We start from the raw sequence: 14442 nt of genomic DNA on the forward strand, positions 1-14442 counted from the left end.
ATCACTTTTGCCATGGTGCTGAGTTTGGCCCATCCAAACAGTTAGCCTCCCTGGTCAGATTAGAATAAATAATGCACACAGTTGATGTAGGTTACAGAGACTGATAGGAACTTTATTCTCAGAGTCGACAAGCTACTACAGTACGTCATTAAATGTAGTGAAAGCATAATGAGCCAAAGAGACAAAAAATTGCAGAACTTTATGTCAACATGTGATGTAACTGATTGATGTAGGAGAGTTCTAGTGACATTTCCTAGCAGCCACAATGTAGTTTGTCAAGAAACGAAACATGAGCATCCGTGGCTGGCACGATAAGACAACTGAAGTTCAATACCCGGGTAGAACAAAGACAGAGATCACTGCATACATTGCAACACACATAGAACAAACAAGCACATCCAGTGATCTGAGCATATCAGCTATGGCTCAACACAGCGCTCCTGGCGGTCGGCGCGGGAACTGAATTGACGGCGCGAAATCAAACGCTTGTGGCACGACACACGAGTCAAACCAGTGATCTCACGAGATCATTGTGTCAAACACTCGCACACACCAGCCATTTCCTTTTTCTAAGAACCCACCCAAACATTTACCTTAAACAACTTACAGAAAGTATAGAAAACTTAAATTGGAGTGGGCAGGCAATGTTTTTAACCACAGTCCTTCTGAATACGAGTCCAGTTACTTACCACTACACTACTTCACTCGGTAAATTTATGTATTGCTGGAGGCTTATCATGACTGAATAAGAAGGGAAATTGAATTACTATCACTGATTATGTATCACTTATTATTTTACAAATGACATAGTGATATTTTAACTATTTTGTAGTTTATATTGTTTGTAGTTAAACTTCCTAAGAAAAGTTTGGAACTTTCCTTGCTGGTATACAGTATGAACATGATGAAAATATCTTAGAAGAATCATTTCAATAACCTGTAGTGGATGTTGTGAATAAATCAGGTCAAGTTATTTCTGAGAGGTACAATGATGAAATGGCTTTGAGTTGTCAATCATGTACACAGATCATTATAGATAATTTGAGACTAACCTATTTTGTTTATTTTTAAACCAGTTAGTTGAATCTGATTTTTATCTACCTAATGAATAATAATAGTAGTAATAACAATAGTAATAATAATTTTATTTTCATTAGGCCATTGCAGTAATAGACTATGGCACACACATAGTACAGTACATTTAATAATTAAAAGAAACATCAGGCTAGTCAGAAAATGGACTTAAGAATTTTTTTTGCCTCAGTGAGGTGCTGAGGGTCTTTTTCCCTTCTCAGCGAATAGTGTTGCAAATTGCGTAGTGAATGGCGAAAATGCCTCAAGTTTCTAATACGAATTGTAATTTTTTGAATTTTAAAGAAAAAACTATGGAAGTCGTACATGAAAATATAAATTTACATGTAGATTGCTTGAAGAAAACTGAGATTTCATCTCAAAAAACTATTACAGTCACACAAGAGGGCTACGTGTTAAAGCAGCTATATGGAATTTCAAATTAGCTGTCTGCCACGTGCCACACGCTGATGTATTCTGTATTCTGTGGTACCTAGTAATTAGCTTACTTCAATTTCAGTATCTTACATCTGATCAACTACAGTCTAAGTTAATTATATTATTTTATAGAATACGGTAAATTTTGTGCTAAAAGTCTTGATATTACCAATTTACCACAGTCACTCGTTTGTGAGGTATTTCTGTTATGTGTAGTTTGGCTGCACTGTTGTCCGGAACCTTTGTGGCATGTCTCTGGTCTACGCCATATTGTGCAGGTTTTGATCTCTGTTTGATGGTGGTAGGAACTCGGTGACCATGAGGTAATTGATGTTGGATAAGTTTTCTGAGTATAGAACTGCAGCATGTCTGTAGATTCATATTCTTTGCATCGTCCGCCATGTTGGAGTTTGGCAAACAAATTTCCATCGGCTTGTACGCGACAAAAAATTGCAGAACTTTATGTCAACATGTGATGTAACTGATTGATGTAGGAGAGTTCTAGTGACATTTCCTAGCAGCCACAATGTAGTTTGTCAAGAAACGAAACATGAGCATCCGTGGCTGGCACGATAAGACAACTGAAGTTCAATACCCGGGTAGAACAAAGACAGAGATCACTGCATACATTGCAACACACATAGAACAAACAAGCACATCCAGTGATCTGAGCATATCAGCTATGGCTCAACACAGCGCTCCTGGCGGTCGGCGCGGGAACTGAATTGACGGCGCGAAATCAAACGCTTGTGGCACGACACACGAGTCAAACCAGTGATCTCACGAGATCATTGTGTCAAACACTCGCACACACCAGCCATTTCCTTTTTCTAAGAACCCACCCAAACATTTACCTTAAACAACTTACAGAAAGTATAGAAAACTTAAATTGGAGTGGGCAGGCAATGTTTTTAACCACAGTCCTTCTGAATACGAGTCCAGTTACTTACCACTACACTACTTCACTCGGTAAATTTATGTATTGCTGGAGGCTTATCATGACTGAATAAGAAGGGAAATTGAATTACTATCACTGATTATGTATCACTTATTATTTTACAAATGACATAGTGATATTTTAACTATTTTGTAGTTTATATTGTTTGTAGTTAAACTTCCTAAGAAAAGTTTGGAACTTTCCTTGCTGGTATACAGTATGAACATGATGAAAATATCTTAGAAGAATCATTTCAATAACCTGTAGTGGATGTTGTGAATAAATCAGGTCAAGTTATTTCTGAGAGGTACAATGATGAAATGACTTTGAGTTGTCAATCATGTACACAGATCATTATAGATAATTTGAGACTAACCTATTTTGTTTATTTTTAAACCAGTTAGTTGAATCTGATTTTTATCTACCTAATGAATAATAATAGTAGTAATAACAATAGTAATAATAATTTTATTTTCATTAGGCCATTGCAGTAATAGACTATGGCACACACATAGTACAGTACATTTAATAATTAAAAGAAACATCAGGCTAGTCAGAAAATGGACTTAAGAATTTTTTTTGCCTCAGTGAGGTGCTGAGGGTCTTTTTCCCTTCTCAGCGAATAGTGTTGCAAATTGCGTAGTGAATGGCGAAAATGCCTCAAGTTTCTAATACGAATTGTAATTTTTTGAATTTTAAAGAAAAAACTATGGAAGTCGTACATGAAAATATAAATTTACATGTAGATTGCTTGAAGAAAACTGAGATTTCATCTCAAAAAACTATTACAGTCACACAAGAGGGCTACGTGTTAAAGCAGCTATATGGAATTTCAAATTAGCTGTCTGCCACGTGCCACACGCTGATGTATTCTGTATTCTGTGGTACCTAGTAATTACCTTACTTCAATTTCAGTATCTTATATCTGATCAACTACAGTCTAAGTTAATTATATTATTTTATAGAATACGGTAAATTTTGTGCTAAAAGTCTTGATATTACCAATTTACCACAGTCACTCGTTTGTGAGGTATTTCTGTTATGTGTAGTTTGGCTGCACTGTTGTCCGGAACCTTTGTGGCATGTCTCTGGTCTACGCCATATTGTGCAGGTTTTGATCTCTGTTTGATGGTGGTAGGAACTCGGTGACCATGAGGTAATTGATGTTGGATAAGTTTTCGAAGAATAGAAACGACATATTTGCTTTGGCTGCTAATTTGTTATATACGTTTTGCACATACCTGTGTGTCTATAAATGTTTTTCGAACTGTTAGAGTTTAACACATTCATAAGTTATTTTTCAAAGATGTCTTTTGCCACATGGACGGTTCTTATCCACTGATCTATTACATCTCCTTAAACAATTTCCATGAAGCGGCGTCATTGCAGCCTATAAATTAATTAAAGGCGGCATGGTGCATAAAATGATTTATATCAAAGTTTGCAGAAACTGTTGATTCGTCTGACAAGATGGGTATTGCGCCACGTAAAGTAATTCAGCAGCAGAAGCAAGGTTATGTTTTAATAACAATGCCCATTTGTTTACCCAGACTTGCATCAGTAGTAAAAAAGAGTTGTAGTAATTTGCTTTAGAAATTTTGTTAAGACTTTGTCAGGCTGGATGTAGTCAAATATGTAAGCAGAAAATGATTTCGTGCATACATCTTCCAACTGATGCGGTTGCAGACAATATGATGGTGTTACTAGAGTAGTTACTTCAGGCAACCGTATATCGTGGAATATAAGTAAGACTTGTATGGTAAATATACACGAAAGCGTATCTGGTCGTGTACTTAGAGTTCGCAACTGGCAGTGGTAACCTTCATTTTGTTTGCTGACAGTCTAAAGTTTCTTACATTCAGTTTTTTATGCAAGACTGATAGTCTGTTAAGTTATTAATGAAAGTGGTATTCGTATCGAAGTTTTCCTGTGGTATAACGTTCTCAACTTTTGTCACCATGTTAGATTTGATTATTTAAGACAGCTTTGGCGATTATGTACATTTCTGAATTTTATTTTTTCAGTTCCCTAAAACTCCAGAAGAGGCTTGCTGCCTCTGTGATGCGATGTGGTAAAAAAAAGGTGTGGTTGGATCCTAATGAAATCAACGAAATTGCAAATACCAATTCCAGTAAGTTATAGGTTTTGCATTGGAATTTTGGGAACTGTGACAAAATTGTTGACAAATGTAAAATAGTAAAATGTTTTTACAGTTTGTGTAAATATTGTTGCAGTTGTGTTATAGTGTAAAGTTTTTTTTTTTTTTTTTTAACTCTGTAGCACCTTTAATTTGTACTTTGTTTGTAGGGCAAAATATAAGGAAGTTGATTAAAGATGGTTTAATCATAAAGAAGCCTGTTGCTGTTCACTCACGTGCACGTGTTCGCAAGAATACAGAAGCCAGGAGGAAAGGACGTCACTGTGGATTTGGAAAAAGGAAAGGAACAGCTAATGCTCGTATGCCACAGAAGGTTTGTGGTGCATAACTCTGTTGAATGTATTTTTTGTTGCAAAAATAATTTTGATTTTGTAAATTTTATCATGCTGTAAGTTGACTTGTCCATTACCTGCTCAGGTTTATTTTGCAATTTCTGTTGTACATAGCAGGTAGTTTCTTTTATATTAATGAAGAGTTTTGTAGAATGCAGTCAGTTTCTTTTTTTCCAGGTCATTCTTTCACCTGTTGTACTTGACCTCTTTCATTAATACTTGTTTTGAAGTTTTACAATGAAATTGATGCAGAGAATTAATGTAGCTCAGTTGCTGCTTTTGCTCAATGGCTCAGTATCTTAACATATTTTTGGCTGGCCAAATGAAAGTTTCTATGTATTTTTAGTTGCTTCACGGGAATGCTTGGCTCAGGTTGTTCCTTTCAATCGTGTTTTGTTTTGTCAAACATCCAGTTGACGTCTCCCTCCTCCCCCTCCCCCCCCTCCCCCACCCCACCCTACCTATTGGAGTGTTAGTATATTTAAGGTAACAGAAGACAGCTTCTGTGTAGTTTAGAGCTCATGATACCCCTTGACCTATTGCATGTATGTTTCACTTTGATTTATAAGGTACATAACTATATGAAGGCAGGCTGCACATAACATACTTGGAGAATGACTGGTGATTGGAGAGATCAGTTATATGTTCAAGCCTATTCTAAAAGGCAATAGTTTATGGGGAATCCGGTCAGACAATTGAGCAGATGCTCTGTACCATTCAGATTGTACTAATTTCTGTCCAGGAAACTAGTCCCGTGCATTTTAATTAGTATTTGATTTCTTGCGGTGTTCACATTGAGTAAAAGGTTGTGCTCTACAGTGCAGTCTGTGAAGGTGCTCACCAACTCAGCTTTGTACTTTGTCTGCTGGCACCTAAAAATTCAATAAAAACATACTTTATAACTGAAATTGGATAAAAGATGCTATAATTCCAGTGCTGCTTTCAGGGCTCTGCCTGTAGTATGTAATAATGTTCATTTTGTAGCAGTCTGTTTCAGCATTTAAAAGCCTGAAATCTATAGTTGTTTACACAAAACATTTCATTTATACTACTTGGTGTCATTTTAAAAAAGTACTGATGGCTTGTCATAGATTTGACAGTTTAACTCATAACTGTATGATGTTTGTTTCATAGTACAATAGTGGAATGTTCAGCTAGTGTGTCACTAATTATGACACACAGAATGTAAAAACATACTGTAATTTTTTTAAAAAAGCTTTACTTTGTAAGGGAAGGTAAAAAGACAGGATAATTCAGGTGCTGAATCTTTCATAGGTGTGTAACAAGGGAAAACCTATTATATGGATTGATCTACTTCGTTAAGGATCCAGTGTTAAGTTATTTTATTTTGCAGACCTTGTGGATCCAGCGGATGAGAGTTCTAAGGCGACTCTTGAAAAAGTACAGGGAAGCAAAGAAAATTGATAGGCACCTTTACCACCAGCTGTACATGAAGGCAAAAGGTGAGAAACAACTTGATAAGTAATCAGTGATAAAAAATTACTAAAAAATAATTATAAAGTAAAGATCCTCATATGTGTGTGATGTTTCAGTATATTGCACAATCTTGTTGATCGTTGAAATAAATGCTAAATGTGCTATGTGAGTAACTTACTTGCAAATTATTGGACTTGCATCATTTGTACGAAACATGTCAGTGGCAGTTTTTGAGCAGATATGCCCTCACATTTGTCGAAACACTAGCTCAATTTATCCTAAATATTTACCATAAAAGATATAAAACACTTATATGCTCATTAAGTGGCTGAAATAAATACATCCAGATGGATGAAAGTGTGGATTTTGGTGCAAATGCATCTCTAGCTCAGGGAAGGTAAACCTTTTACCTACCACAGACTTAAATATCTGTCAATAGTAAAATTTGCTAACCACCTACTGGTTCCACAGTAGTGGTTATAAAGTAAGGAAGTGACTTTGAAAAATTTGTAAAGTGGAGAAATAACAAGTTAAAACGTATAATAGTAATTATTCTTACATACCAAATATTTTGTCAGAATTGCATGAATACTTCATGAAGTTTTTAAAAACCCTTACCACCCACCATGAAAGTGGGAACGCCCAGTAGTGGGTAGTAGGGATAAGGTGCTGCTGAAGCATCATGTTTTTGAACCATATTGATTTCAAATGTCTGTTCAGTTGTTTAGAAAAAGTATCATTAAAAATATTTTTAGAGCATCACTGTTAAGGCAAAGAAGTCTATAGATATTGCTAAGATGAAGGCAGTATGCACTCATATAGCTAACTCTGTTCTTCAAAAAAATATTTTGGTGTAGTTTTCACATTAAACAGTTTTTTGTGCACCAAAAATGTTTCGCGGATTATTTCAGGCATTGCCAGTGCAGTTATTACCTTCTGCTACAGTGATGTGTACTTCTGATTGGTATCAATTATTACAGAATGTGTCAAGAACCTCTGGGTGGGTGCGCGCGCAATTTTTTTGTGAAGGTGGTGGGTCCATTCACCATTAGTCGGGAATGTACAGGGTGAGTCAGATGGCCATTAACATTTGAAAAAAATACTGATTTTGGAATGTGTATAGAGAAGTAAAACTTGACACACACGCCAGAGATAATGTAGCCTTTTATTGAAACCAATAGTTGAGTGCAGACACCAGCAAACATGTGGTCATGAACGGCAACATATTAGTGACACTGCATGAGAATCATTTACTAATGAAAATTTTGGAACTGCTCTGGAAACTCCATTCCATGATGAATTGCGGTGTGGTGTGCATTTGCATCAATCTTGATTGAACCTTTTTTCTTCGAGGAAATGCAGGGTGCTGCTTTTCAAATTCACTGGTGCGAGGCATGCAGATATGTTACAGAATCACAACATTCCTTGCCTGACTGATAAAGCACCTGCTGTATGGTATGACTTCTATGTCAGGCGGCCATCCACCCAATATTACTACATATGTGGAAATCTCTTCTGCACATTGATGATCGCTTGCTGAGCCAATACTTCTATAATGCTTGGCCTCCCAGGTCCCTAGACCTCAGTCCTTGTGATTATTGGTTGCGGTGTCACCTGTAGCGTAAAGTTTCCTGCTCCTGGTGTCATCAGGGATGTTCAGACATCATCTGATAGCAGTTTCCGAACATACATAGTGATATACTGTACAGTGATGTCACAACATTCACTTTACAGCAGACATATTGAGCATGTTATAAAGTACATAATCTTTGCTAAAAATCACTTGTTTTCTAATTATTGATGATATAAATGGATAGATAAAAAATGTATAAGGGTCATTCAAATGAAACCCGGTCACTTAGTAAAGTAATGGTAACAATTTTACTAACTCAAAAATGTAGTTACATGCAGTACACATACTCAAAAATAGTTGCCAAAACTGTTGGCACATTTGTCCTATTGCTACACTAGCCGGTTGATTCTATCCTTCAAGAAGCTAGTAGGCTGCCGTCTGACCCAGGACTGGACCCAGTCGCACACTTCGTTGTTTGTTGCGAATCGGCACCTGTGATAGTACGCAACAGAAAGCCGTATTCGTCCTCATGGTAATTTTACAGAAGACTGACAGCGCCATTCAGGTACTGTGCTGTTTCACGGTCAGTTGGTGGGAACCCACTGCGCACGCATTTTTTGAAAGTTCAAGTGTTGATGCATTATGGTGCGGTCGGTGCCCACACTGATACACATTAATTGATGGATCTCGTCCATGGTGGTTCTGTGGTTGTCCAAGACTAAAGCATTCGTTTCCACAACCATTTCCAGTGTGACGTCATGATGATGGGCCTGTCCAGGACGAGCATTGTCTTCCAGTGAGTCACGCCTGTCAAGGTATCGTTGCCATTCCACAACACTTGAACGACTCTGACTATCCTCACTGTACACGGCCTTCATTTGTTTACGTTTCACGGCCTCCAACTCACTCCACTGCCAAAAATTGAATTGCTCCTTGTTGTTCCTGCTTGCTCACCCGCATGTTCGGTGGTGGATGATAATTTGTGTGACCACCTTCTCTTCGGCATGAAACCACACTGGTGTTATGCAACATTGAATGGTGCGCACATGTCAGTCTGTCTACCAATAGATGACACCACCATACCTGCAGTTATGTTGTGCCACCTTACATGTAAGGCAAAGGTAGACTCACTGACCATGTTTCATTTGAATGAAACTCATACTCACTGCGTGGTGGCAGGGGAGCACACATAAAAAAAGATTTCACTTTTGCAAGCTTCTGGAGCCAGTGGCTCCTTCTGGCAGAAGGCGGAAGACCACCTTTAAGCTTTCAGGTTTTCAAATCTCATCTGGTGCAGTCCCCAACAATGTCTCTCCTTCTCATCCTGTCCAGTAAGTCTCCCCCTACCCGGGGATGTGGGTTACTTTTCTGAACTGTACCCTTTCCCTAAACCCCTCCTAGCCTTCTTCCTACCCCTTCAACTCTTCTGTCAGGAGGGGCCACTGGCTCTGGAAGCTTGTAGAAGTTATTCTTTTGTGTGCGTGCGTGCGTGCGTGTGTGCGTGCGTGCGTGCGTGCGTGCGCACTTTCCCCTGCCGCTGCTCAGTGAGTAGATTTTCTTATGTATCTGTTTATATTATAAAACAAAGATGATGTGACTTACCATATGAAAGCGCTGGCAGGTCGATAGAAACACACACATACATACACACAAAATTCTAGCTTTCGCAACCAATGGTTGCTTCATCAGGAAAGAGGGAAGGAGAGGGAAAGATGAAAGGATGTGGGTAAGGAGTCATTCCTATCCCGGGAGCGGAAAGACTTACGCTTGTTTATATTATCAGTAATTGTTGTGTTTTTTAATTATTGCTTTGGTATCATATGAAGCACCTGTTGGTCAATCTTTTGTGCACTTGTTGCTTGAGTTAAACCCCATCGCATTTCAAGCATGTGTGTCAATTTTTACCTATCTACAGACATTCCATGAACTATTGAATTTTCAAACGTTAATGAACTTTCGGGTCGCTCTGTTCTTGGTTCTTTTGGTGTGCGCTCCCACCCACCCAGTCTCTCTGTAGTTCATATATTCCTTTTAATTAAGACTACAGTAAGTTTTGATACTTTGTAATTGTGGATATTTTGTAAGTGATAAAAAGCACACACGGGTAATGGATAGTGTGTGTGTGTGTGTGTGTGTGTGTGTGTGTGTGTGTGTGTGTGTGTGTAATTTACCACAGTTCTTGAAATGTCTCATTTTGTACATGGTACAGACAGGTAAATCTGAATTGCTGTAACTAATTTACATTTTACAAGACTAACTTTGGACTAAAATGGTTTCATAGGTAATGTTTTCAAGAACAAGCGTGTGCTGATGGAGTTCATCCACAAGAAGAAGGCGGAGAAGGCTAGGACAAAGATGTTGAAGTGAGTACAAGTCTTAAATGACAATGAAGTTCAGTGAAAGATTGTGTCCCTGTGCCCCCTAGAATAACATGGGGCCTCCAGTGTAGTTTGACATTGTTGGTGATACTACTAAAGGTTCAGGAGCTGGTATATCATGCTTCAGTAACATTAGGTAGTGCTAATTGGAACAAAGTCAGATTGCATCGACCTTGGTTTCATAGATCAGATCCTTTAGTAATTATTGGCTGTGTTTTCTGTACAGTATATATAATTATGCGTTATTCTTACAGGGATCAAGCTGAGGCCAGAAGGCAAAAGGTGAAAGAGGCACGTAAGCGTCGTGAGGAGAGAATCAGCAAAAAGAAGCAGGAGCTGCTACAATCGTACCAGCGTGAAGATGATGCAGCAACTGCAGCTGCCAAGAAATGATGCATTTTCTTAATTTTCTTTCGGTTCTGTTGTAAATTGTGGCTTTTTGAGAAAAATAAATGACCAAACTACTAGCCACGGTTACAAAGAATTCTTGTACAAAATTGGCTCTTAAACATTGAAGTTGAAAAACAGTCACCAACAAATATGGACTTACATGTTTGGTAAATTTTTATCAAATTGGTGTTATAGGTTTAAGTATTAAATTGATTTGATACGCTACAGGATGTGAACCCAATTATAGTTGCAACAAATTAATTGTAAGTCGTATAAGAGGTATTGTACAAGTCGCTTGGCTCTTTAAAATTCTCAAATTTCAATATCTAAAAACACTTTGATTTAAATTGAGTTGATGTTAGAACCTTAACCCTAATGATGAAACAAGAACTAGATGGGATATTTACCTGTTGTCATTTGGGCTACACACATTTACAGAAATCAAAGCAGACTGTAAGTAACGCTTAATATGAAGACGACACTCTTCAGTAACGAAACAATTTGTGATGGCCAGGCAGTCTAAAATAAGTGCTGCAAGCCAGTGAATTTTTTTCTCTTGAGGTGTGTAAATTACAGCATGTCGGTTTCGCATAACCAGTGAAAGGTTAGAGTATGTGCTATGTATTTTGATTGCCAGGACAGATCGATGTCCTTCATATTAATTGTGCTTGCAATGGGTCACAAAATGGTGTTTTAAGTTGCTGCCACCATAGCTTTATTAAGTATTGCAGTTTTGTTATGAAGAGTGTGCGTGAGAGAGAGCAGTTTTTTGAATTGTGAAATTATTTAATCAAAAGATATATCATAGATTACACATTTAGCATTACCTTGAACTCAATATTGCCTCTTAATATTGGACACCACAGAACTATGAGGAAAATCTGGGATTAGAACCAGTGTTCCCTCCCAGCTCCTCTTGAATGAATTTGGTTATATCCACGTAAGTGTTTGGTAGTTGCTTGAACTCGCAGCTATAAGTTGTGGGGTTGCCTTGGACCGAGTGAGATGAAGCAGTGGTAAGATGCTGGACAAATATTTGTGGATTATGGCAGTTTACATCCCTCAGAGGGCTCTCCGGATTTTGGCTAAATCAGCTAAGCAAAGGGTGGCATGATTCTTTCAAAAGGGCACACTATTTCTTATCCCACCGTCCTTTTGTTTTGCTGTTGTCACGTCAAGTTCTATCGTTGCTGCCTATGGATCACGGGCCCCAGGTTAGATTTCTGGCCGAGTCGGGGATTGTCTCTTCCTGGGGACTGTGTGTTCGTGTTTTCATTTCTTTATCATTTGTGACAGTGGCTAGAGTGAACTGTGTAACAATTGGGACTTTGTATGGATGCTGATGACCACACAGTTGAGTGTGCCACAAACCAGTCATCACATCAAGCTCAGTTGACAATACTCTGCAAAACAATGTGCCTATTGCAACCATGTATCTGACAGTCATTTGTATACCTGCAAGACCGTATCTGCCAATGACTGGACAAGTAGGTGTATTACTGCAGACCTGTCTGATGGGGCCAATAAGCATTAGTTCATTGTCTGTTGAGAGACAAGCTACTATAAATTCATATTGGCCATTTAGATTTGGGTTTTTGACTATTTACTTATATCCTATAGAAGTTCAGGAGAAACAATTTTAATCTACGTTTGGAAATACTTCTGACATTTGTAGTATTTTATTTGTATTCATTGCTCGCAGACTGCTGTGGGTTGTTGCCAATAAATATTGTCCACGGAATAAATGTATGGTGAACCTGTGATGGATATTCCAAATTGCTTAAACATATCAGCAGATTTGACTTTTCCCGAAAAATTTGTAATTCTCGGGGCATGAAAGTCTCAAGCACTTGTGAAAGTTTTGATTTGCAGAAAGAGAGATTTTCATTTGAAATGCTGAGGTTCTGCTTCAGAAATAATAGATTGTTGGGTTTGTATGGAAAGCACAAGGGTACAGAATTTTGCAATGTTTGTTTCCCAATTGTGACTTTGTTTTCGCAGAACTCGGGGGGAGGAGATCGTTAATTTTCTGTGGGTTCTTGGGCCCTATCTGTTTCTTTGACACAAAAGTGATGGTGAATTTTTAATTTTAAAAAATAATACTATTTCACATTTGAACACTTGCATGATCAGCAATGAATATTAAGCCATCTGTTGATTTTTTTTTTTACTAATTTCAGTGGAGTGTTTTACTTCACACCAACAATGACTGTAGTGTGAAGAGGTCAGGTTTTAACCGTAATGGATCCTTGCAGTCAAAGCTCTTGATATTACATTCTTCTGAGCATTCAAAATCACTAAACAGTTATGTGGCAACCAAATAGTTTGTGGGTATCAAATGTAAAGTAAAATTAGCTTACAAATGCTGCCTTTATTGATTCATAGAAATTTGGAATTTTAACTGGGAAAACATTTAAAGTCTAGTGGAAGTTTTTGGGTTGTTGTTGTTGTTGTTGTCGTCTTTAGTCCAGAGATTGGTTTGATGCAGCTCTCCATGCTACTCTATCCTGTGCAAGCATCATCATCTCACAGTACCTACATCCTTCTGAATCTGTTAAGTGTTTCCAGAATGAGATTTTCAATCTGCAGCGGAGTGTGCGCTGATATGAAACTTCCTGGCGGATTAAAACTGTGTGCCGGACCGAGACTCTAACTCGGAACTTTTGCCTTTCGCAGGCAAGTGCTCTACCAACTGAGCTACCCAAGCACGACTCACGCCCCGTCCTGGTAGCTTTACTTTGCCAGTACCTCGTCTCCTACCTTCCAAACTTTACAGAAGCTCTCCTGCGAAACTTGAAGAACTAGCACTCCCAAAAGAAAGGACATTGCGGGGACATGGCTTTGCCACAGCCTGGGGGATGTTTCCAGAATGAGAGCTTCTGTAAAGTTTGGAAGGTAGGAGACGAGGTACTGGCAGAAGTAAAGCTGTGAGGACGGGGCGTGAGTCGCGCTTGGGTAGCTGTTAGAGCACTTGCCCGCGAAACGCAAAGGTCCTGAGTTCAAGTCTCGGCCCGGCACACAGTTTTAATCTGCCAGGAAGTTTCTGTTTAGTGTATTCATCTCTTGGTCTATGATTTTTAGCCTCCACGCTGCCCTCAAATACTAAATTGGTGATCCCTTGATGCCTCAGAATATGGCCTACCAACTGATCCCTTCTAGTCAAGTTGTGCCACAAATTTCTCTTCTCTCCAGTTCTGTTCAATATCTCATTAGTTATGTGATCTACCCATCTGATCTTCAGCATTCTTCTGTAGCACCACATTTTGAAAGCTTTTGATTCTCTTGTCCAAACTATTTATCGTCCACATTTCACTTCCAGACATCACTACACTCCATACAAATATTTTCAGAAAAGACTTCCTGACACTTAACTCTATACTCGATGTTAACAAGTTTCTCTTCAGAAACGCTTTCCTTGCCATTGCCAGTCTACATTTTATATCCTCTCTACTTTGACCTTCCTCAGGACTGAAGACCACAATAACTACTACTTCGACCATCATCAGCTATTTTGCTCCGCAAATAGCAAAATTTACTCCTTCAAGCGTCTCATTTCCTAATCTAATTTCCGCAGCATCACCTGATTTAATTAGACTAAATTCCATTATCCCCGTTTTGCTTTTGTTGATGTTCATCTTATACCCTCCTTTTTGGATAAGTTGCCATTCTGCATACGATTGTAAAATGCCATTGCATTTAATTCTTATTACTTTGTTTTTGTGCTATGA

General features: G+C 38.3%; 1 protein-coding gene across 2 annotated transcripts; it reads left to right on the top strand.

Annotated features, from left to right (window-relative positions):
* Positions 1-1782: 1782 nt before the first annotated feature.
* Positions 1783-10791, top strand: LOC124619384 (60S ribosomal protein L19). 2 transcript variants are annotated; one of them, XM_047145740.1, is made up of 6 exons: positions 1783-1832; positions 4471-4577; positions 4754-4917; positions 6291-6399; positions 10228-10309; positions 10579-10791. In XM_047145740.1, the coding sequence occupies exons 1-6, from the start codon at positions 1828-1830 to the stop codon at positions 10715-10717; spliced, it is 606 nt and encodes a 201-aa protein (XP_047001696.1). In that variant the 5' UTR covers positions 1783-1827; the 3' UTR covers positions 10718-10791. The 2 variants fall into 2 exon arrangements, with proteins under 2 accessions (XP_047001696.1, XP_047001688.1); XM_047145732.1 differs by lacking the exon at positions 1783-1832 and adding an exon at positions 3511-3602.
* Positions 10792-14442: the final 3651 nt, after the last annotated feature.

The sequence above is a fragment of the Schistocerca americana genome, chromosome 1, assembly GCF_021461395.2.
Source record: "Schistocerca americana isolate TAMUIC-IGC-003095 chromosome 1, iqSchAmer2.1, whole genome shotgun sequence".
NCBI classification, from domain to species: Eukaryota; Metazoa; Arthropoda; class Insecta; order Orthoptera; family Acrididae; genus Schistocerca; species Schistocerca americana.